This window comes from Nannobrachium achirus, assembly GCF_963921795.1.
Source record: "Nannobrachium achirus genome assembly, chromosome: 9".
Classification (NCBI taxonomy): Eukaryota; Metazoa; Chordata; class Actinopteri; order Myctophiformes; family Myctophidae; genus Nannobrachium; species Nannobrachium achirus.
In genome coordinates, this window is record NC_137818.1 from 41,489,283 (window position 1) to 41,512,288 (window position 23,006).

At 43.2% G+C, this 23,006-nt stretch overlaps 1 protein-coding gene and 1 long non-coding RNA gene across 2 annotated transcripts; one reads left to right on the forward strand and one right to left on the reverse strand.

Annotated features, from left to right (window-relative positions):
* Positions 1-751: 751 nt before the first annotated feature.
* On the reverse strand, positions 752-20,976 carry LOC308292091. Its single transcript, XR_013962384.1, has 4 exons — positions 20,852-20,976; positions 5,352-5,471; positions 2,613-2,691; positions 752-1,385 (listed from the first exon to the last, which is right to left on the reverse strand). It is a non-coding gene; the product is annotated as an uncharacterized lncRNA (long non-coding RNA).
* Positions 12,432-17,516, forward strand: LOC308291762 (solute carrier family 35 member C2-like; the record flags this gene model as incomplete). Its single annotated transcript, XM_080733890.1, has 9 exons — positions 12,432-12,437; positions 12,546-12,696; positions 13,710-13,773; positions 14,169-14,241; positions 15,258-15,426; positions 15,928-16,011; positions 16,555-16,730; positions 17,037-17,166; positions 17,371-17,516. 9 exons carry the CDS (start codon positions 12,432-12,434, stop codon positions 17,514-17,516), a joined length of 999 nt encoding a protein of 332 aa, XP_080590016.1.
* Positions 20,977-23,006: the final 2,030 nt, after the last annotated feature.

Genomic DNA, 23,006 nt, shown 5'->3' on the forward strand with positions numbered 1-23,006 from the left:
ATAATGTTTTTACAACGCTATTCTTTCCCCATCTTCACAAGGCCTCCAAGCATGGAATGCTTGGATATTTAGGATTGTTTAGTAAACTTTACAGCAGGTTTTGTAGGCCAAGCCAGAATTGTGTAAATGTGTAAATCACATCAAAGCCAAATATCAATGGACAACATTGGGTTTCTCCAAATGTTTTTTTTTTGTGAGATTTTAAAATCTAAATCCACATTCTTTAACAATGCAAGGCATGAATACCATGCCTTTGTTTTTTTCACAATGTCAGAAATACCTCTCTAAGATAGAGTCTAAGATGAATTCAATTAGTCTAGACCATTGAGTCTAATTGAATGTCTCCTGGTCAGTGACGCATTACAAACATTTCGTAGACAAGTGAAGCGGTGCTGGAGCCAAGAATAACCCATGCCCCTATGTTACTAGAGTCGGTCAACACGACAGCCAGTGAAGCCCCATAACTGGCAACAGATACTGCAGTGGCTAGGCTTAATTGGGCTGGCAATGGCTGGCGGCGGCACCACCAGTCCGAGAAGCGTCCTGATGAGAGAGAGAGAGATGGGGAGAGAATGTGAGAACGCTTCTTTGAAATGAACGATGGGATCCGGTGCGCAGTAGCTGAGTCGGTCAACACGACAGCCAGTGAAGCCCCATAACTGGCAACAGATACTGCAGTGGCTAGGCTTAATTGGGCTGGCAATGGCTGGCGGCGGCACCACCAGTCCGAGAAGCGTCCTGATGAGAGAGAGAGAGATGGGGAGAGAATGTGAGAACGCTTCTTTGAAATGAACGATGGGATCCGGTGCGCAGTAGCTGGGAGCATGTCCTTTCTAATGAACACAGTGGTGTAAAACGTACTCACATTCTTTAACAATGCAAGGCATGAATACCATGCCTTTGTTTTTTTCACAATGTCAGAAATACCTCTCTAAGATAGAGTCTAAGATGAATTCAATTAGTCTAGACCATTGAGTCTAATTGAATGTCTCCTGGTCAGTGACGCATTACAAACATTTCGTAGACAAGTGAAGCGGTGCTGGAGCCAAGAATAACCCATGCCCCTATGTTACTAGAGTCGGTCAACACGACAGCCAGTGAAGCCCCATAACTGGCAACAGATACTGCAGTGGCTAGGCTTAATTGGGCTGGCAATGGCTGGCGGCGGCACCACCAGTCCGAGAACCGTCCTGATGAGAGAGAGAGAGATGGGGAGAGAATGTGAGAACGCTTCTTTGAAATGAACGATGGGATCCGGTGCGCAGTAGCTGAGTCGGTCAACACGACAGCCAGTGAAGCCCCATAACTGGCAACAGATACTGCAGTGGCTAGGCTTAATTGGGCTGGCAATGGCTGGCGGCGGCACCACCAGTCCGAGAAGCGTCCTGATGAGAGAGAGAGAGATGGGGAGAGAATGTGAGAACGCTTCTTTGAAATGAACGATGGGATCCGGTGCGCAGTAGCTGGGAGCATGTCCTTTCTAATGAACACAGTGGTGTAAAACGTACTCAAATTCTTTACTTACTAGTAAAAGTATCAATATTGCAATGTTGAAATACTCTGCCACAATTAGAAGTTCGAAATTCAAAATGTTAAGTAGGTTACACAAGTATTGGTATCAAAATGTACTTAAAGTACCAATAGTAGAAAGAAGCCTACTCATTAGACAGAATAATGTTTACAATGAATGAAATGTAGAACAATCATTAGAAAATAGCTATCTACAAGCTCAAAATGCGTCGCAACTCGCAAGCAACACATTGTGAGCTTGTAGATCGGCTATTTTCAAATGGCAGAAATGTATATAGGGTTTAAGTAGCCTGATTTGTAATAATAGTCAAAATCTACAAAGTAACTAAACTGAGCCAGTCTTTTGAACGGCTCTTTGAAAGGAACGGATCCCAGAGATCCAGCTCACTTCAAAGAACCATAAATCCCATCTCTAGCGTGCGCCTGGCTCAAAGTCTCCACCCAGGCGCCCACACACCATTCGGCCACCGTTCAGTGTGGCAGGACATCTAATCGCTGGCTCGCTGCTATTCCGCTGCATGTCTTACGAAAACAGCATTGCTGGCTATTGGGAGTTTGGGACACACAATGGCAACAAACATTGTGTGTGTCTGTCTGTGAGTGCGAGCGAACGTGACTGCATGCATTGTGCGCACGTGTGTGTGTGTGTCTCGGTGTGTGAGCGGTTGCTTCCACACAGAACAGCGATGTCATCAGCTTGGTGGGGGTGCGTGCATGTACGTTGCGTGTTTGTTTGTTACTGTGTGTGTACTGTATGTGTGTGTCTGTGCCCCCGCGCCTCCTCTGCAAACAAGAACATCGGACATCGTTCATTTCTCCCCCGATGTTCCGATGTTTTTTTATCATCGTTAATTTACCCTAAACCTGTCCTTTAGAACATTGGAACTGCTTTACTCTAACACAAGTGAACTGCTTAGCAATCATCTGATTGTCAATGCCAGCGCATGTGTGCAAGTCAAAGTAGGCTGAGCAACCCCATGTCAGATGAACAGCAGAATATAGATTAATAAATGGGACAAAATACAGTAACAACCCCACATTAATAGAGACTTAATATCCAGCAAGCAATAGACATTACTTACTGAAAACAGAACGTGGGGGCGACACAGGATGTTGGTGGACCCCATTGGTGTGATCCTCAGGGCCTATGTGAACGTGGGTCTAAGACAATTGTTTGATTATAATACATTTATCCCCATTGATTACAGACAGGGACCCAAATGCATTTGGGTCCCCATCCATAATCAATGGGGACATTTATTTTCTCCCTGGCGTGAGTAATCAATAGAAAAGATCTCATTGCTGTAAAGTACTCATGCGTCCAGACTAAGGTTGTACGGTATTTCGGTTTAACGGTATAATACGGTGTTATAAAATGTTGACGGTCTCGTAAGCCAAACCGGCAAAACCGCATGTGTGACGTCCGCCGCCGCACGCATCTGATTGTGCATACACATGTGATTGTGAACGTGTTTACGGAAGCAGCCGAAATCACGCATCATTAACACCTGGTCTCAAAAGAAATGCGACAGCTCTAACCAAATACAGACTACAGAGGCGAGGCTTAGCTTGTAGTGAAAAACAGTGGATCTACAAGCTCACAATGCGGTGCACGGTTGACGAACCACAAGCTTGTAGATCTGCTATTTTTGGCACGCGACACAGTCATACGGCTGAGCTAACGGCTTCGTTAGCCAACTTGTCGCTATAGTAGCTGTCAAGGGAATTCAAGGGAATAACAATGGATTACTTACAAATGCACAGCATGCATATAGACCGGGGCACTCTACCAGCACTGCATTAGTGCACATGACAGACAAATGGTTAAAATCTATTGATGACAGCTTACTGGTTGGGGCTGTGCTCTTGGACTTTACTGCTGCGTTTGATGTAATTGATCATAGCATTCTCATTGCTAAGCTCAAATGTTATGGTTTTTCACCCATATCACTAGAGTGGATTGAGAGCTACCTCTTTGGCAGAACACAAAGAGTGTTTTTTAATGGGAGTTTTTCTTCCAGCGGGAACATATCTTGTGGCGTTCCGCAGGGGAGTTGTTTAGGTCCACTGTTATTTTCAATTTTTATAAATGATTTACCTTATGTTGTTAAAAATGCAGATTTAATTATGTATGCTGATGACTCGACATTGTTTTGTGCATCACCAACTTCACTTGTGCTGAGAGAGAATCTGCAGGTTGAGTTGAATAACATTACCAAATGGGTTAGAATGAACAAACTAGTGTTAAATATTGCTAAAACTAAAACCATTGTATTTGGGAGTCGGTATGCTCTTGCTAATGCCACTGCACTTGATTTACTTGTAGATGGGATATCAGTTGAGCAGGTAACTCGGGTCAAATTACTGGGTGTGAAATTAGATGATTTATTGTCTTGGTCTGATCATATTGATCATATTGTTGCAAAGATGGGTAGGGGCATTGCAGTTTCTAGAAAATGCTCAGCTTATGTTCCATCTTCTGTCATGAGTGAAGTTGTTCGGTCACTTGTTTTATCACACCTGGACTATTGCCCTGTTATTTGGTCTAATGCTGCTGAGAAACACATGAAGAAACTTCAAATCGCTCAGAATAGAGCAGCTCGATTGGTTTTAAATTGTTCTTTCCGTACCAATGTATGTGAGATGCATAAACAATTATCATGGTTAACCGTAGAGGTGAAACTAAAATATAGCCTTTTGATGTTCATGCATAATGCTATGTGGAACAACACACCACACTTTTTTCATGAACAGATATTATTTTCAGGTTTCTGTCATGAACATTATACCCGTCAAGTGAGCTCAGGTCATCTGGTTGTGCCAAGTCACAACCAGAATAGTATGCTGAGAACTGTTCTTCACAGAGCCTTTTCAGCTTGGAATATGCTCCCTATAAATTTAAGACATACCACAAGCAGATTTTCTTTTAAAAGGTTACTCAAACATAAATTGACAAGTCCTTCATAGATGTTGGTGTTTTTTCTACTTTTGTACCTTATTTTTATTTAAATGTATTTTGTGTAAACACTGTATTTGTGATTATTGGTTATTCTGTTTTTTATGCAGAGAGATGTCACTGTTTTTGCTATTAACTTGATTTTTGTCTATTTTAGATAGCAACATTTTACTATTGTCTGTTTTTATTGTATGAATTATTGTGTGGACCCCAGGAAGACTAGCGACCACTTCGTGGAAGCTAATGGGGATCCTAATAAAGAATAAAGAATAAAGGGAAGAAAGGGAGTCCCTTTTTTGCAGGTCTATCCGTCTATCAGTCCGCATTTATCAAAGCCTCGGTTAAAGTAGAGACGACAGAGGCACGCCGTCTCAAGCGGACCTGATCCACGTGAGACACCGTCGAGCAAGTTAAAGCGAGCGATGTCCGCTTGAGCTGACTCAGTGCTGATAGAAGTTGTAAACCAGGAGCCAGAATAGTACATGTTCATCCCCCCGACTTTGGGCACCCCCGCGCAGCTAATCACAAGCTTTCACGGGCGTGTCTTACCTTAACCGAGGTGCTTTTTTGATAAACGTGGACTGAAAAGGGGAGTCCCGTCATCTCAGACCAGATAAAAGCATGTTCAAACTTGAAATGTATAAAACCGTGCAAAACCGTGTACCGGGTTTTTTTGGGGAGCCTAAACCGGGGTTTAGAAAAAATGGAAACCGTACAACCCTAGTCCAGACTCCTATCACACAAAGATTTGGAGGACCCCCTGTAGTAATTCTGAGGACCCCTGGGGGTCCCGGACCCCCTGTTGAAGACCCCTGAGTTATTGTTTGAGCGTTGTATATAAAAACAGAGCATTACTGATACTGACCCGCCTATTCAGTTCAGTTCTGAGCAGGTAGAGGACAAAGTCCATGGCAGCTGTTTCCTGGGCGCGTTCCTTAGTGGTCTTGAACCCGATCCCAAGGTGGTTGATGCCCTGCACATGCACCTGGACAACACACACACACACACACACACACACACACACACACACACAAGTTTACATTTAATACCCCTCCCCACACACACCATAGTGGGAGAAATATGTAACAAAAATAGGCTAATGTGTTCACTTCCGGCAGAAAGCATGAAAAAAAAAAGCATGTGCACCTAGGGGTATTTTTGTGCGCCGAATTAAAAAATTGACGGTCCCAAGCACTTTTCCCATGGGATCTGGTGGCTCTAATTCACTTACCATACTAGGGAAAAAAGACCCCCCAAACAATGTTCTTTAAATAGCATGCGAGGGGGTCTATCTAGGGGGTTTTCATGATTCTGAATCCATTGCAAGCATTTGTTTTGCACGAAAAACATTCCTGGGGCTAAAAATGGACCCTACACAACTGTGAAAAGTGATGACTCATCCAACTAAACCATAGTTTTGTGGGGTCCATTTCTTGCCCAAGGAATGTTTTTTGTGTTTTTTGACATTTGACATAATACATCAATCCAGAGCGATTTACAATAAGCAAGGTAGGTGTATTACCTTGCTTATTGTAAGTCTGGATTAAGAGCGTCTACTAAATGCCTAAATTGCAAATTGTATAATGATAACAATAATTAGCTTAGCTTAGCTAGTAGGCTAGCGTTAGCTAGCGTGCTACATTGCTATGTGCATGGACAAACTCCATGTCAAACCGTAAATAATTGTAATGGAGATGACATGTTTATTTATTATGACATTAAAGGAACAAGCAGACAAGTATTTACCCAGTGAATGAACAGACTGCAAAAACCACCCCAACACAAAGACAAGTAGTAACGTTAGTAACGTTTAATAGCTTCTCGGGCTGGAGGCGTGCTGGATGCTGCTCCTCGACAACTGGCAGGATTTGACGCACCTTAATCTCTCGAGTCTGTCACACACGAAAATCACAGAAGGGATTTGGGGCGGAACCCAGTTCTGGAGACAGGCAGCGCTTTTGACCAATCAAACATCGTGGGTGTGATCTAATGTGTGCGTCTTTAATGCGTCCCCCTCACAGATGGAAACAAACCCATCTTAGTTGTACACATATTCCTTGTGCAGCTAAATAAATCCCTCTGTAGTCTACATAGACAAGCGAATTGCCCCATTTAAATATTCATTGACCCACCCGGTTTTCCACACAATGTATGGGTTTCACATTGCCACTTTCAATTATTTGCACAATCAAAGAATGCTTTTGGAAATCGTTGTGCATAACAATAGGATTAAATGGAAGGAAGAATGGCCTACATTAATAACGAACTACATTTGTTATTCTACAGTAAAGTGCAGCAATATATGAATTTAGATTATAGTGTATTGTTATTATTGGTATAGAGTAAATGTAAACGTTGCAACTTCTAGTCTAAAAGACTCATGTATTAAACTATTATATTATAAAACATACATTAATCAACTAGCCCTATTTTATTCCTAGACAGGCTATTTAAAAATAGCTGATCTACAATCTCACAACGTGTCGCATCGCGACGTTTTGTGAGCTTATAGATCTGCCTTTTTCAAACATTTTCTACTATAAGTATAAGTTGATGCCAATACTTGTGTACTTTTACTCAAGTACATTTTGAAACGGAATTTTACTTGGAACAGAGTATTTTTACATTGCAGTATTGATACTTTTACTTAAGTAAAACATTTGAGTACTTTTTACTACACTGATTACGATTGTATACTCTTTTGAGAAAGTAAAGCATACATTTATAAAGCGCATGGCCAAAAACATGTACATCACTCGATTTCTTTTAAAGAATCCGTTCCGGCCGTTTGCTGTATTCATAGCATTGTTGGCAGGAGACCCACCTCTAGAATGGTACTTCACGCATCACTCGAGGTCGCAGCTTCATGAGGCCTTCTGGGACGAAGCGTTCAGTGAATTATTTGACAACGTCTCAATAACGGTCCCTGATTGTGCCTATACATTTTATCTTACCCATCATCAAGTTGTACACAGACATATTCCTTGTGTAGCTTAACTGTACATTTTCGTTTCTGATATAAAGTAGGCTACTATAAATAAAGCAAATTATTCAATGACCCGCCACTTCAATCCAAATGGGTTTCACATTGAAAGTGGCATTCTTTGATTTTCACAAGCCATTGTTGACAGTTTGACACATTCCAACACAGCTTATTTAAATGCAGATCGCATGTATGCTAAACAGAGTCGTAAGCTTTATAATTAGCTTCATACTAACATTAACATTAAATATTAACAGTACCATAGGCATACACATTAAGCAACATTATCTGTGCATAGAACGATAGTTAATCAAACCAAATGTTTATTATACATAGAATCATACACATTGTAAACGTAGTATCCAGTAGGACTAAATAAATGCAATGTAACTGTAGGGCTTATTCTATAAACAATACGGCTAACCATCAAATACAAGGAAAAAGTCTGTTATTGAGAGATTCTATAAATAAAAACGACCTGTTTATAATTATTTCATAGTATAACATCATCTTTTGTGACACAGGACAAGATATTGAAAAATATCACTTATTTGAACACCTTGGTTACATTCTGCACAATGGGTACATTGAGTGGGGTTACTACTTTCTGCTTTTGGTAGGCTACATTTTGATACCAATACTTTTACTCAAGTACATTTTGAATACAAGACTTCCACTTACATGCAGTATTGCATGATAGTAAAGAATGCGAGTACTTTTCCTACTACTGCCTATTCATTGCCTAAGCACGCTAGTATTACTAAAATCACACATCACAGATAGATTTATAGAGTAATATAAGGCAGCTGCAGGCGTCTTTTGTTATGTTAAAAAGACGACCTGAAAAGTGAAAACATGACGGCCGAATGCTAACACGCTAGCTTACTGCAGTTAGCCATACAGTTGTACCCTATCATAAGATCCAATATTGATTTAAAACATCAATCCACTGTATTGCAACACACCACGACATCGGAGGCTATATAAACGTTTTATTGTAGGTAAATTCGTTGTGTCTTGGTCACTGGTTAGCAGCAGAAACATCATCCAAACTTCATTCAGCGCAGCATATGGAGTAAAAACGATGGGGTCCTTGGTTCCTTCTCTCTGGGAAAGCTGGATAACAGGATCCAGGCGGCAAAACATGCCAACACATCTCGCCGCCGTCGCCGATCTATCAAGTACTTCAAACAAATGTGCTGAAGAGGTTTTAATTGTTCAATATTGTGTAACTGAGAAACTCTTGTAAGCACGCTAGAAAACAGTCCCTCGTCCACAGTAGCATCCATGTTGCGTCGTTGTTGTTGTTGTTGTCTGTTGTGTTCCGTGTGTGTAGAGTAGCAGTTCCGCTGTAGTAGTTTCGGGAGGGAACCAAAACAGGGGGCGGACAGCGGAACTAGTTTTAAAATTCGTTCTCAACCGGGGAATTCCATGTATCCCCGCCCCTTTCTATGTTGGTCCCAGAGTCAAAGGAAGAGAGGCCGACCGATAGGTGTCGCCCTTTCTTCTTTGACGATGGGTTCCCAGATTGGACGCACCTCAACGCTTGGCAGGATGTGACGTCACCTCCACAAGGCAGAGACGTCACATGACCTCCACAGGCGGCCGGATTGAGCAGCACCTGGCTGCAGACACTAGGGTCCTGTTGATGTCCACGGGAGACAGGAACATCAACAAGTGGCAGGAAGTGACCTCACAGTGTCAAGTGACTTCATGCCGCTTGTGGAGGTCACGTGACGTCTCTGCCTTGCAGTCCAAGGCACTACAGTCCCTTTGAGCCGCATTGTCGCTATGTGTACATGTTATCTTTTATCTTTTAGACAACCCAACTCTACCCCCTAACCCTAAACAGAACCTCCATGGGGTAGAGCAAGAAAGAGGTGTGAGGTCACTTCCTGCCACTTGTTGATGTTCCTGTCTCCCGTGGACATCAACAGGACCCTAGTGTCTGCAGCCAGGTAGTCTTGGATTATATTTATTATAATAATTATATTTACACTTGCTTATTATACTTGTGGCTTATTATGTTTATTATATTTATAATTATTATAACTCTATGGGTCAAGAGCAGCTCGCAGCCCAGCTCCACGGAGCTTCGACGTTTCAGAATAAAAGCTCATCGAGTGTCAAGTATTTTTGGACTTGAACCCTCGTCCACAGTAGCATCCATGTTGCGTCGTTGTTGTTGTTGTTGTTGTCTGTTGTGTTCCGTGTGTGTAGAGTAGCAGTTCCGCTGTAGTAGTTTCGGGAGGGAACCAAAACAGGGGGCGGACAGCGGAACTAGTTTTAAAATTCGTTCTCAACCGGGGAATTCCATGTATCCCCGCCCCTTTCTATGTTGGTCCCAGAGTCAAAGGAAGAGAGGCCGACCGATAGGTGTCGCCCTTTCTTCTTTGACGATGGGTTCCCAGATTGGACGCACCTCAACGCTTGGCAGGATGTGACGTCACCTCCACAAGGCAGAGACGTCACATGACCTCCACAGGCGGCCGGATTTGATTATATTTATTATAATAATTATATTTACACTTGCTTATTATACTTGTGGCTTATTATGTTTATTATATTTATAATTATTATAACTCTATGGGTCAAGAGCAGCTCGCAGCCCAGCTCCACGGAGCTTCGACGTTTCAGAATAAAAGCTCATCGAGTGTCAAGTATTTTTGGACTTGACGGCGCCGCCTGGTGGCGCCGCCCGGTACTGCAGCGCACGTAAAACTTGCTGTTTCGTGCCAGCCAGTCAGTGGGTCTGTCAGTGTCAGGCCCGGTTCCACAGGGGTGCTCAGTCCTGCTAAGCACCCTCAGTTTTCAAGTGGAGCACCCTCAGATGAGATTTAGAAAAAGTTATCTTTTTTATTTTATTTATTTTTTCGTTTTGTCTTCTAAGTTAGCTAACAATGGCATGTTAGCTTTGAGAGAACCTGCAGCTTGCGCCTCCCCTCCTCACTCATTAGTGAAGCCAAAAGGTGTTAATAGTCGGCCAATGGTAAACAAAGCTTTTGTTTGGCTCCTACATTTGCATGCACATGACATGCATGCACGCACGTGTGACGTGTGGGGGGCTGACTATAGGTTAACTTAGCCCCCCCCCAGGTTAGACCTATGTTTAATATTTTTCTCAACATTTTCTTGTCAATTATACCAATTCAATGTAAAGGAGCCTTTGGCATGAGACACATACGTTTATATTGCCTAAGCAAGTATCAAAATAGTAATACAATAAAAAAGTAGAAAAAGGGGAACTGTATATACAGTTGGAGGGGGCAGGGGGTACAGCATTGTGTAAACAGGACTATGTCACATGTTGTCCTAATGTGTTAATAGTCTATATACAGGCTATAAAGTAGCAGTATGAAATATGAAATACCATTCATATTTACTATTATACCATTTACTATTATACATTTTTACTATTTTTTACTTTTTACTATTGAGAAGCATACTGTTTTATAGATATAAATCTGATAATGCTGCTATACATTCCCCGTTTTCTTTAACTGTTTTTATTATATTTTGACTCTTGCTTGGCAATGTAAAAAGATGTTTTCTCATATCAATAACCCAATAAATCACCTTTGAATTGTATTTGAATTGTGTGCCGTTACTTTTTGCATAGCTTTTCGGCGTCAAGCCTTTCTCAGCGTGGGAGGAACTTATCAAGATAATATCAAATATAACCAGTAAGACTCCCTAATCGGGAGATAAGCGACCGCTGGTCGCTTATCTCCACAAATAGGCCAAAAAAATGTCTTTCCAAAATCGTCCTGATGGTGGCGCTAGATGGGACAGATGCGTTTTGATTACATGACTGTAGAGATACTGTGCGATTTGCGTGATTGTAGGGCAAAAATTGTAGGAGCAGTGTCCAAAAATGTGTTTAAAAAAATCGGCCTGAAGGTGGCGCTAAATGGGACAGATCCATGTTGATGAGATGAGTGTAGACGTACTGTGTAGCGATTTGCGTGATTTTAGGGCAAAAATTGTAGGAGCAGTGTCCAAAAATGTGTTTTAAAAATCGGCTTGAAGGTGGCGCTATATGGGACAGATCCATGTTGATGAGATGAGTGTAGACATACTGTGTAGCGATTTGCGTGATTTTAGGGCAAAAATTGTAGGAGCAGTGTCCAAAAATGTGTTTTGCAAGAATCGGCCTCATGGTGGCGCTAGAAGAGGGCCATGTGAGAAGTGAGGGGTGGGGTCTCCGCGCCGCCGAAGCGGACGAATAGGTACCGGCCCCGGCTCTCCCGGTCGCTCCTAGCCCGAGTTACGGCATTTTATGTGCGCTGCAGTGGAGGGGGTCCTCCACTGGGGACGCCACCACTTTTGCATCCGTTCTGGAGCACCAGGTGTCGGTGGTCCCCGGGAATTCCCCGTGTGCATTTGGTCTTTTTTGCACATTTGGTCATTTTTTACACCTGGGGTCGAGCTCCGGGGGTCCTTGGAGGTTGTAGTTTGGCAGGCAAGGAGTTTGTGTGGAAATTTTGGCATGGATCGGGCCAACGGTGGCGGAGATATGAGTAGGGGGAAAGTGTGACGTGTGACGAGTGACGTGACGGAGGGACAGACGGACGGACTGACTGACGGACGGACTTATTATTACGGTCGCAATAATAAAACAAAGCTTCCGATTGTTTTGCTAATATGGTTGGTTTAATTGTCTGGCTGTCATTGCCTGCGCAGTGGGCACAGTCTATATATAGACAGGCTACAGGGGGCGCCGCTGCAGCTGCCGCGCTTTATTGGACATAAAACATTTTCAAATATATGGGCATCCTCACTTAAAAGGGGGGCACCCTCAGCCATTGTGGGCACCAGCCGGGCCTGGTCAGTGTGTGTAGTAGTCGGGAAACATAATGGGTAGGTGAACGTGGCCCAGTGTCTTCAAGGATATATTGTTTGTTCATGTTCAGAATTCATATGTAGGTGTAGCCTACTAACCTCATATCTAACAAATGGCTGATGAAGGTGAGATGAAACTGCATTTCTATATGTGACTCTCTGGCCAGGAAGCCCTGTTGTTTTACTCTGTAAGCTGGGGCTATTCGGTTTGAATATTGTTTTTACCTTCTTCAGGGTTTCCACTACCCTCTCTTCATGACCTTGGTTCACCTTACCATCATTTTCTGCCTCTCAACCCTGACACGGCACTGCATGCTGTGCTGGACTGGGAAACCCCGTGTCATTCTCAGCTGGAAGGTCTACATTTACAAGGTGGCCCCCACAGGTGAGGTTTGGTGGACAGCGTGTGACAAAGTCATGAAACTCGACTTAACCACGTGAACCCTAGCGTCCCTATTCTGGGCACGTCACTCATAATAGGCGAACATTCGTCCAAATTTGGCAAACATTACTGAAAATAGACAATGTAAAAGCTCACAATGCATAGTGTTGCTGTTGTGATTTGGTTTATCGGCTATTTAGGTTAATTTGGTGTTGAGGGAAAAACACATGGGTATAGACCCCTTGGGACCCCAGTCAACTGCAGTATATAGAGTTTAAGTAGTTAAGATTCCACATGTACTTGAATTGCATATTTAGAGACTTGGACACAGTATCATGTACTTGAATTGCATATTTAGAGACTTGGACAAAGTATCATGTACTTGAATTGCATATTTAGAGACTTGGACAAAGTATTGACAGAGTAGTAAAATGGGTGAAGCAAGATAGTCAGCTCTTATCATGTTCATTGACTAACTGACATAACTGTGCTCTTCAGTACGTAAAGACGTTGACTAAAGTCCATAGACTGACAGACCACTTTATATCAGATTTCAGATGTGGCTGTTGTGCAAAATTATTAGCAAATAATACAATGTAAATGTATCTGTCCATAACTGCCTATTCAGTTATCCACCATTAATAGCCACATGTAGTATACTGTATTTAAGTTGACCAGGATCTATACTTGGGCCCCGTCTTTTTTCCTCTATACCAAATAGCCGAAGTACAAGCTCACCATGCGCTGCAGCAAGAGCTTGTAGTTCAGCTATTTATGCAGAATGTTTGCCTATTTTTGCAGAATGTTTTGTCTATTATGACATGCGCTGGTGGGCTAGAGTTCATGTGGCTCATGTGGTCATATTTAACAAAATACGTAAAATAAAAACCCTTCATTTGTACTTCTCAGTCACAGCATAGGCTAGTTCTTCAACTACCTATGATAATCAGTGTGTTGAAACAGTAGGTGTGTGGTCATACTGTGTGATCAACGTATCATGTGTTCCTCTTATCCAGCCCTGGCGACGGCACTGGACATCGCACTTTCCAACTGGAGCTTACTTTTCATCACTATCAGTTTGTAAGTTTGTACATGTGCTTGAATTATTAGACACCTTAAATACACATTTGAGATTTGCAGCTAAAAAGCGAGGATTTTACTCTAATTAAGATGTGACAATGCTTGCAGCAGAAAAACATGTCATACACTTTTTTTTTTACACTTGTTTAAGCCTGCAACACACCAACTAATTATTGACCTGGCACACCATTCATCTGTAGCTGGAAATGACATAAACAATGCACCCCCCCTTTTCCACTGGTAATCATAAGGTCTTTGTCTGCGATTGTGCATCTTTAAGTGACATTTGTTAGACCTTGAAGAAATGTACATACAGTACTGTAGGTTTGTGGGTGGAAGTGGATTGACGTTTTGATTGACATACTGTAACGTACATGATCTTTTTGTCACTGAAGGTACACCATGACCAAGTCTACAGCTGTGCTCTTCATCCTCTTCTTCTCCCTTGTCTTCAAACTGGAGGAGCCAGTGAGTGACCAACCCACTAATGAATCACATTATATTTGATTTAATCCGCGTGACACACACATTGAAATGCAATGCTCACATAAAGGTCCCCTGTTCGATCCTCAGCTCTTCCAGGCTTTGTGTTGCCTCGTTAAGTGTCCCCGAGAAAGACACGTAACCACTTTAACCTTGGCGTCCCAATTGTGAACATGTGTACATTGTGTACGAATTCCAACGATTTTTGAAATCAGAAAATATTTCTGGATAAGAGGATTAACCCCTAACCACACCTCACAACCCAATAGTGACGTGTGTATTTCTTTAGGAAGGAGGAGGAAGTTTGTGTCTTACTGGTTCCCTTGACAAAAAAGTATACTGGTTAAAATAAGCTCTGTGGCACATAAAAGTTTATTATACTTTCACGTTTTGTTCGGTAAGGTAATCAAATGTACACAACTTTTTTTTTTGTAAACGTATACACTTAAAGCTAAAAAGCGAACATATACTGTAAATTACCTACACCACGGTTGCATGACCACAAATACCTGTGTGTTCAGCGGGATGTTGTTCAAATTTGGTTTTCCGTATTGAGAAACATACCTGTCAAAATTAAACAGTTGATAATCTTGATACAAAATTCAGACACATCTCTTTATGGTCTTTCTTCCAAAACTATTTTGAAGTTATAACTATAACCATAACGTTTCATCAACTGGCGGGGTGTCCGCTGGCCTAACGGTCCAGGCGCATACCACATGGGCTCTCATGCCTGACAGCGTGTTGCGGGTTCGATCCCGGCGGCATGTCACTCCCGTCTCTCTCTCCTTGTTTCCTGTCTACCTTACCTACTCTACTACTGTATAAATAAAGGCCTAAAAGCCTAAAAAATATCTAAGAAAAGAAAATACTACAACTACAAGCTACAAGTTCCTGCTCTCGGAAATCTGTGGAAGTTTGCAAATGTTTGAGATGTGCTGTGGAAATTGCAATAATAATGTTATTCAAAACATCCCCTCTTCTTTATTCCCACCTGCTAGAATCCATTCCTGATTGTTGTGGTTTTGTTGATCGCAAGTGGCCTGTTCATGTTCACCTACGAGTCGACCCAGTTCAACCTGGAGGGGTTCATCATGGTACTGCTGGCCTCCTTTATAGGAGGAATCCGTTGGACCCTTACTCAGATCCTCATGCAGAAAGCAGAACTAGGTCAGTAGAGACGAGTCAGTGCTCTGTAATCAGCATCAGCAACAAACACATTTACTAGTTCAGATTGTCATATTTTAATTAAACTGCACAGTAATTTAATTCCGGGATCAACTCATGGAAAAACAAGACTAAAATTCACAGAACATTAGAAGATAAGTGCCCCTGAGTTTTTATAACACGGTTGAATTCGAACTACTCATTGTACCGCATTGATGTTCTTCTCTGTTTTATAGTCACTATAACCCATAATGTTTTTGGTTAAATTGTGTCATGATGTCATGAAATGGGTAATAATAAAACTATGGTTTTCAGGCCATAGTTTGTTGTCAGTGTATATAACAGATAAGGCATTGTTTAGCGCAGTGTGAAAATAAATCTACCATTGCATGTCAAGAGTTATTGCTTAGTTAATTATAAAATATCCCTAGAATATATTTTGGACGAAGATAACTGAATGTCTTAAATGTTCACATTCTCTCTCACCCATCCTATTCCCTCCAGGCCTCCAGAACCCAATCGACACCATGTACCATCTACAGCCTCTCATGTTCTTGGGCCTCTTTCCACTCTTCTTCTTTAACGAAGGTGAGGCACACTTTTGGCAGCATTTTGTCAATCTTTGCCCTTTGCCTCTTGTGAGATACAGTATGGTCTTTTACTGTATGTGGTCATGTAATCTATTCAATACACACACACACACACACACACACACACACACACACACACACACACACACACACACACACACACACACACACACACACACACACACACACACACACACACACACACACACACACACACTAATTGTGATGTTCTTTTGTTTTCTTGCTTAGATGCAAGATTTTTGCCTTGCCTGCCCTGCGGTGTTAAATGTAGTTTTCTTTGAGCCTCCTATAGGGTGACACAATCTGGGCCTGCTTAGCCTGGCATGGCCAATGGCAGATTGGTCTGGTTTCCAGGCTAGAGCCTGCTGGTTAACCCTTGATCTATAAACATAGCGTCGAGGTACCTACCTGAGATGTCAAGATTGATTCGCTTAATGTGCTGTTAACGCATGTGAACCAATAGGGATTGTGAGAGGCTGTTTCTTCATCGTTAATTTCTGTCCTGTGTATCTTCCTGCAGGGCTGAGCCTGAGCACCTCAGAGAGGCTGTTCCGTGTGACACACCTCTCCCCTCTGCTGTACTCACTGCTCACTCTGAGTGTCGGCGGCGGGCTGGCCTTCGGACTGGGCTTCTCAGAGTTCTTGCTTGTGTCCCGAACTTCCAGCCTCACTCTCTCCATAGCGGGGATCTTCAAGGTAATGTGCTTGATAAGAATCAGGTTGATGAAATGGCGATCAGAGACTGTTAAGGGCATACAAAGCTGGTGTTTGCCCTTGAAATGAGTCATAGAAATTGTACAAACATGGAGAACACTTGAAATACTGGAGACAGACGGGTACTTTTGCTGTCAATATGGGTTAGCATAATAACAGTTTTTTTATATGACAACCATCAACAGATAACTGAAAGGTAAATCAGGAGCAGTGTGATATGGTCCTTTTATTTTGTATATTGACCTGCCCTAATTCTACATAACTTACTGGTTTCGTTTATCACTACAGGAGGTCTGTATTCTGCTGTTGGCAGCTGGCTTTATGGGAGACAAGATGACTGCTATCAACTGGATGGGTTTTGCTGTGTGCCTGTCTGGCATATCTGTGCATATTGGCCTCAAGACTTACTATAACAAAAGTAAGATTGCTATTATTTTGCAAATGTCAAGTCTATGGAATAGATTTTTATAGTTTCCTAAAACTAAAATCAACCAAGCCACAGTATGCTTTGGAAGAATGGTTGGCCATAACATGTATACTGTGAATCAGTCTGAACTTGCCAGACCATGGTCCTTCTTAGTAGTGTATTCCAATCTTTTGTGATGGTTTTCCTGGTTTTCAGACAAGGGCCCCACGTTAAGACAGTTAAGCAGTAAGAGCCCAGAGCTGGAGCTGCCACTGCTGCGGCAGAACGGAGATGAGGGCGAGGACACGGCCGCAGGTGAGGATGATGACGAAGACGAGGAACAGGAAATCACTTTACATTGACATCGGAACTAGCAAAGGGCTTGTCTGTTTTCAGCCACACTTTGGCTGCGTCTCAGGTCCTTATTCTGATCTGTCCTATCTCCTACATCCTAGCTCTATTAGAATTCGGTCGGCCAACATCAGGAAATGGATGGATTTTTTTTTTTTTACGATTTCTTTTTTGGCTTTTATGCCTTTATTGGATAGTACAGTAGACTGACAGGAAACAGGGGAGAGATGGGGAGAGACATGCGGCAAAGGTCGTCCGGATCGGGAATCGAACCGGCGACGCCGCCAGGCATCAAGACCAGTAGGCCAAATGGATGGATTGATAAGTCAAAGAAAAGACGTGTTGTGATTGGCCAGTAGTCACTTGACTGGCAGCACTCTGAGCTAACGCGGACCAGTTTGTGTAGGCAGATGGGCAGGCGTGGCGAATCTCTCCGCGAGTCTCTGGCCAATAGCATGTGTCCCCCCCCCCCCCCCCACCCCCCTCTGCTCCTCTGCTCAGCGCAGAGAACGCTGCTGCGTCATGACGTCAACACATTCGGTGCGACGTTCTCTGCGCTCTGATTGGTTAGGGAAATTCTACACTTCCTCCAACAGTGATCATAACACGATCGCCCAGGCTTCTTTTTCTTCCGATCGTCAAAAGAAGCCTGGGTTTCCGAGGCTAGACTGGCAGCGATCCCTTGGTTTTTCCAGGAAGTCCGGACTACAATTGTTGCACGTGGCTCCAATGAACTGCAGAGGCGAATGAGGCATCTAGCTTTTTATGTCTGGTGTCAAGTCTCTTATGCCTGTTCGTAGGACATAGGAAATAGGATCAGGAGGCATCAATGAGGAGGTACTGTAGGAAACCTTGATGCTTCCTACCAGGGAGTGTTTGCAAGCTGAGCAGCATGACGCCCCTCCAGCTGACATTAGCCAGTTTAAGCAACGCTACGGCAACGGCAGATGACAACGGTAATCGGAAATGATCCGCGCTCGATATGATACACCTGCCGTCGCCGCGGCCGTCTCTACTACGGCAGAAGGTCCCTTCCCACGTAGCGCCTACTCCGTCTGCTGCGTGTGCGCGTCGCCATGGGAACCAAAGCGTTCAATGAAAGGGGTGGGAACCCGTCGCCGCCGAGGCTTTGCTTAACCATTTCGATCGCTACGGCGATTACGTCATAAAAGCCGTAGTCCCACCTCACGTTGCGGTAGTAGAAACGGTCTGCTTAATGTCGCTAATAGCCCTTACAGGCCTATCACCTGTGATGTTGTCATCAGAAATGGACGTCGCACGACATGACACTTCAGAGGAATTGACGTCCCAAATGTTCATCCTTTCCTCTCTCCTCTTCTATGTTTCCTCAGTGGGAGGGACTAACATACAAGGAAAGGATGCATGTACTGTATAGGAAATGAGGATTTAATTTAAGGATCTGAGATGCAGCCTTTATCGTTTGTAGTGTTGCATTGATGCAGTATTAACAGTCAGGTCAGAGCCTTTTCTTGTTTTGTTGAACACAGCAGCAACAACTCCTTTGCTCTGGACATTCTGTGAGGCCACGTCTTGTTTATGAACTATGTTGTAGACTGTTTGAACTTGAGATGACCTCAAGTTAATTTATGAGCTATTGCCTTAGGGGAAATTCAATAATGTAGCTAAAAATGTGTCAACTAATTATCATCTACTGTATTATAAGAGCGTCATGGCAGCAATAGGGACATGTTGACATTTTTATTTTTAGTATGTCAGTCTCCAACACCAGAAACATTTTGGGAAACGTTTTACTTAATTTTTCCTTCACTTTCCGGCTAAATGCATTGTTTGCATTCTTTGGGGCCACATGCTACTTGCAAGCTGCAAACCAAGATGCAGGTAGAGGCCTTTTCCCACATTCTAAATCCATTTTCTCATATCTAGCCAATGTCTGGAAAATCAGGTCCAAACATTGTACAGAGTTGTCGTCTCATACATAGCACAAAACGGGAGGTTGTCCTCAGCAGATATGCTCTTACTGAAAATACTTTTACAATATACTGTATATGTGAGAGGTGGTGCCTGGCTCAGATTACACCGCAATCACATAGCCAGTTTGTAATTTGGTCATAAACAATAACCGAATATCTTGGCTTTTGTTGAATTTGACAGATTTATAGGCATTTGCCTTCACAGGCAGAATATCACAAATTGTGTCGTCTCTCCAGATAGACATTTTTGTTATGTCAAGGCGTCTTTGTGTATAAATACGCCCACTTGCTCGCTGTGAATTCTGTGGACAATGACCTGCTCTGTGGGCTCAATAAGACATTAAACCGACGTTGTACTAGACTCTGGAGAGTTGGCAGCGTCTGTTGCATGTCCAGTCCAACTGATTCAGACGTTTGCTTTCTCACATACAGTTCCTCTGGATAAAGTCTAGATAGGTTCAGAGTTGCCATGCATGATTGAAAGTGGTAAGTGTCGGCCCAAGACAAATAATAATCCAAACCTGTAATAGCAGTGTTAAACCACCTCCACAGATGAGGAGCTCTTCATACAAAACGTGTGGCCCGATTTCCAAGAAAATCACATCCTTGAAGTATTCAGGACAGCTATGATGCATTTGGGATTCACTTTTAACTCCAAAAATGATACTATTTCCCTGATATGGACTTGATTAAATCCATTAGAATCTTGTGAAGTAACTATAGTATTCCACCACCAGTGCATCTGCTTAGGCTGAAAGTTAATAAACCGTGTCATTTGAAACTACGGTATATAACTTGAATGGATGGACCTAGAGAACTACTTAACAGTGTGATATCTTTAAAATAACAAATGTATTATTCAGTATGGACCCTCTGGGCATCCTGTCTTGAGGACTTTTTCCCACTTGACTTGATGAAAAATGAATGGCTACCAACAATTTAAAATAATGCTTATCTCTTTATTTGATATGACCAAGCCTCAATGTGCCTTGTTTACTTGACCAACCTCCCTGCTTGGTGACAGACGCTCTGCGAAACGCTCTGTCACAAGGAAACATTTTAACAACTTTTTACCAGTTTCTACGCTATCAGCATTTGACCAACTCCTGGATCTTAAATTGGTGATATACCCTCTCGCATCTCCTATGCGATCTCAGTGATCAGGATTATAAATTATTTTATTTCATTAATATCCTGAACTGTGCCTCTAGCTGGCTGGCTGTGGTTCGTCTTTAACCTAGACGCCAGTTTTAGCTAGGGGCTAGCTAGCTGTGGTTTGTTTTTAGCCTAGATGCTAGCTTCTACACGGGAATCATGCCTCCAAGGACGGAGGAAATGTGTGCCATCAAGAATGAGCTCCATTCCATCAAGAGCCTGGTGAACGATCTACTCACCCGACAATCTCTCCTCCAGGACCGACTGAAGACCCTAGCAGCCCCGAGTGCTAGCGCCGTACTCCAGGCGCCTGCCGCCGCCGCCACCGCCGCGGCCGTCCACAGGCCGGGGGGTAGTGTTTCGGGTACCGGCAAGCTCAAACCGGGGCCCGTACGCGCTGCCTCCTGGGTCTCTGTGGTCAAGAATCAACAACATCGGAGGCTGTCTTTCTTCGACCCGTCCGGATCAGAGGCCTGCAGCTTGGCTGATATATTCCCATGCTCAAATCCCTACGCTCCGCTCCAGGACTCAGCGGCAAACTCTCCCAGGAATCCACCGCCGCACCGCGGCTCGCTGTCCCGTCCAGGGAAACGCTCCAGCCCTGACTCCTCTTCGGGCTCCTCGACTCGCTCCCTCACATCGACCCCCATACCTGGACACGGCGGCCGTGAAGGAAAACGGCCCCGTCTTCTTCCACCAAGTCTCCCCACGCCTGACGTCTCCCTCTCGGTCATCCACCCAACAACGCCAGGTGCAGTGTCCACTGCTCCCGATCGGATTGACCCTCCCCCTCCCTCATCAGTTCCAGCTGTGTCCAACAACCTGTCACTCCACACGAGATCGGCTGCATCGATCTCAATCAACATGGACCGCCCATTTACATCTTCACCAGACTACATCATATTAGGTGACTCTATAATTCGTGAAGTTTCAATTCCCAACTGTATTACATATTCTTTCTCTGGTGCTAAAATTATCGACCTGCTTCCCCACATTCCAATCATTCTCCAACACCACCCATCTGCCCACACAGTATTTCTCAATGTAGGCTTCAATGATATTCGGTGCAAACAAGCATCTAGAATGAGGTCAGACTACGAGATCCTGGCAAACACAGTTGAAAGCTTAAATAAATCAGTCATTTTCTTGGGCCTAATCCCCTCCCTCCATCGTGGCCCTGAAATCTTCAGCCGTATCTATGGCGCTGATAACTGGCTGCAACATTTCAGCCAAGCCTGTGGGTACGGCTATATTAGCAATTTTGATCATTTCTGGAAAGTTCCATCACTTTACCGTGATTTAATACACCCCAACCAGAGTGGCAAAAAAATTCTGGCCAGCAACATCTCACAGTACCTTGCAACTGAATGACGCCAGTCAACACTCAGCCCCCCCCCTACCAGTTACCAAGATGTCATACCGATTCCTGTACTCATTTCACTTCTTAGACCATCAGCTACTACTGTACCTCAGCCCAACACCAGAAGAGCAAACCTTGGTAATATTATCCCACTCACTCCATCCCACCAGCCTCTTTCACCTCCAGACCCCCTGAGCCATAAGACCATCAAAATGGCCTTGCTAAATGCCCGCTCCATTACTCAATCTACATTCCTCCTAAATGACTTTTTCACAAATAACAACCTGGACATTTTTTGCATCACAGAAACATGGCAAATGTCTGATGAGTATATGTCACTTATAGAACTGTGCCCACCAAAATGCTCCTTTACCTGTGCCTCCAGGCCGGCTGGTTCTAACACAGGCGGTGGCCTGGCACTCGTTTACAGAGACTGCTTTTCCTCCAGGATGGTAAATTCTGTTTGTTACAATTCATTTGAACTTTTAATTAACAGAGTAGGTCGTACAAATCCATTTTATTGTATTTTAATTTATCGCCCCCCTGGTTTTAGCAGCTCTTTTTTAACTGATTTTAGTGACTGATGGAATTTTGGATCATATTCCATATGGATAAACAGTTTTCCCCAATCATAATAAAATACTCCACACAATGAATGAGACCACACCGGAGAATATGCGTTTTTGTGTTGAAGTTTAGTCAGAGTTCAAAGTACTGTCCAAGTACAGTATAGAGCATTTTCACCCATCGTAAGCTCTCTGAGTGACAAGCATAATGATTTCACAGATATATGGATTTACAGAATACATTAGTCACATTCTGATTGGACAAAGTTAAACATAACAATGGATCATGAGATGGTGTTGTGACTGAGTCTCGTGAACTCAGAAGCCAAGGCTGTAGAATGTTTTGGCTTCTCATTATCCAGTGTCCGGGACACTTTGACATTTCGCTGGTCAATCTTTCTGTCCCTGGAGTGGGGCAGATTCTCGTCTCGTGCATTAGTTATCAGATCAAAACATCATGGCATTGAC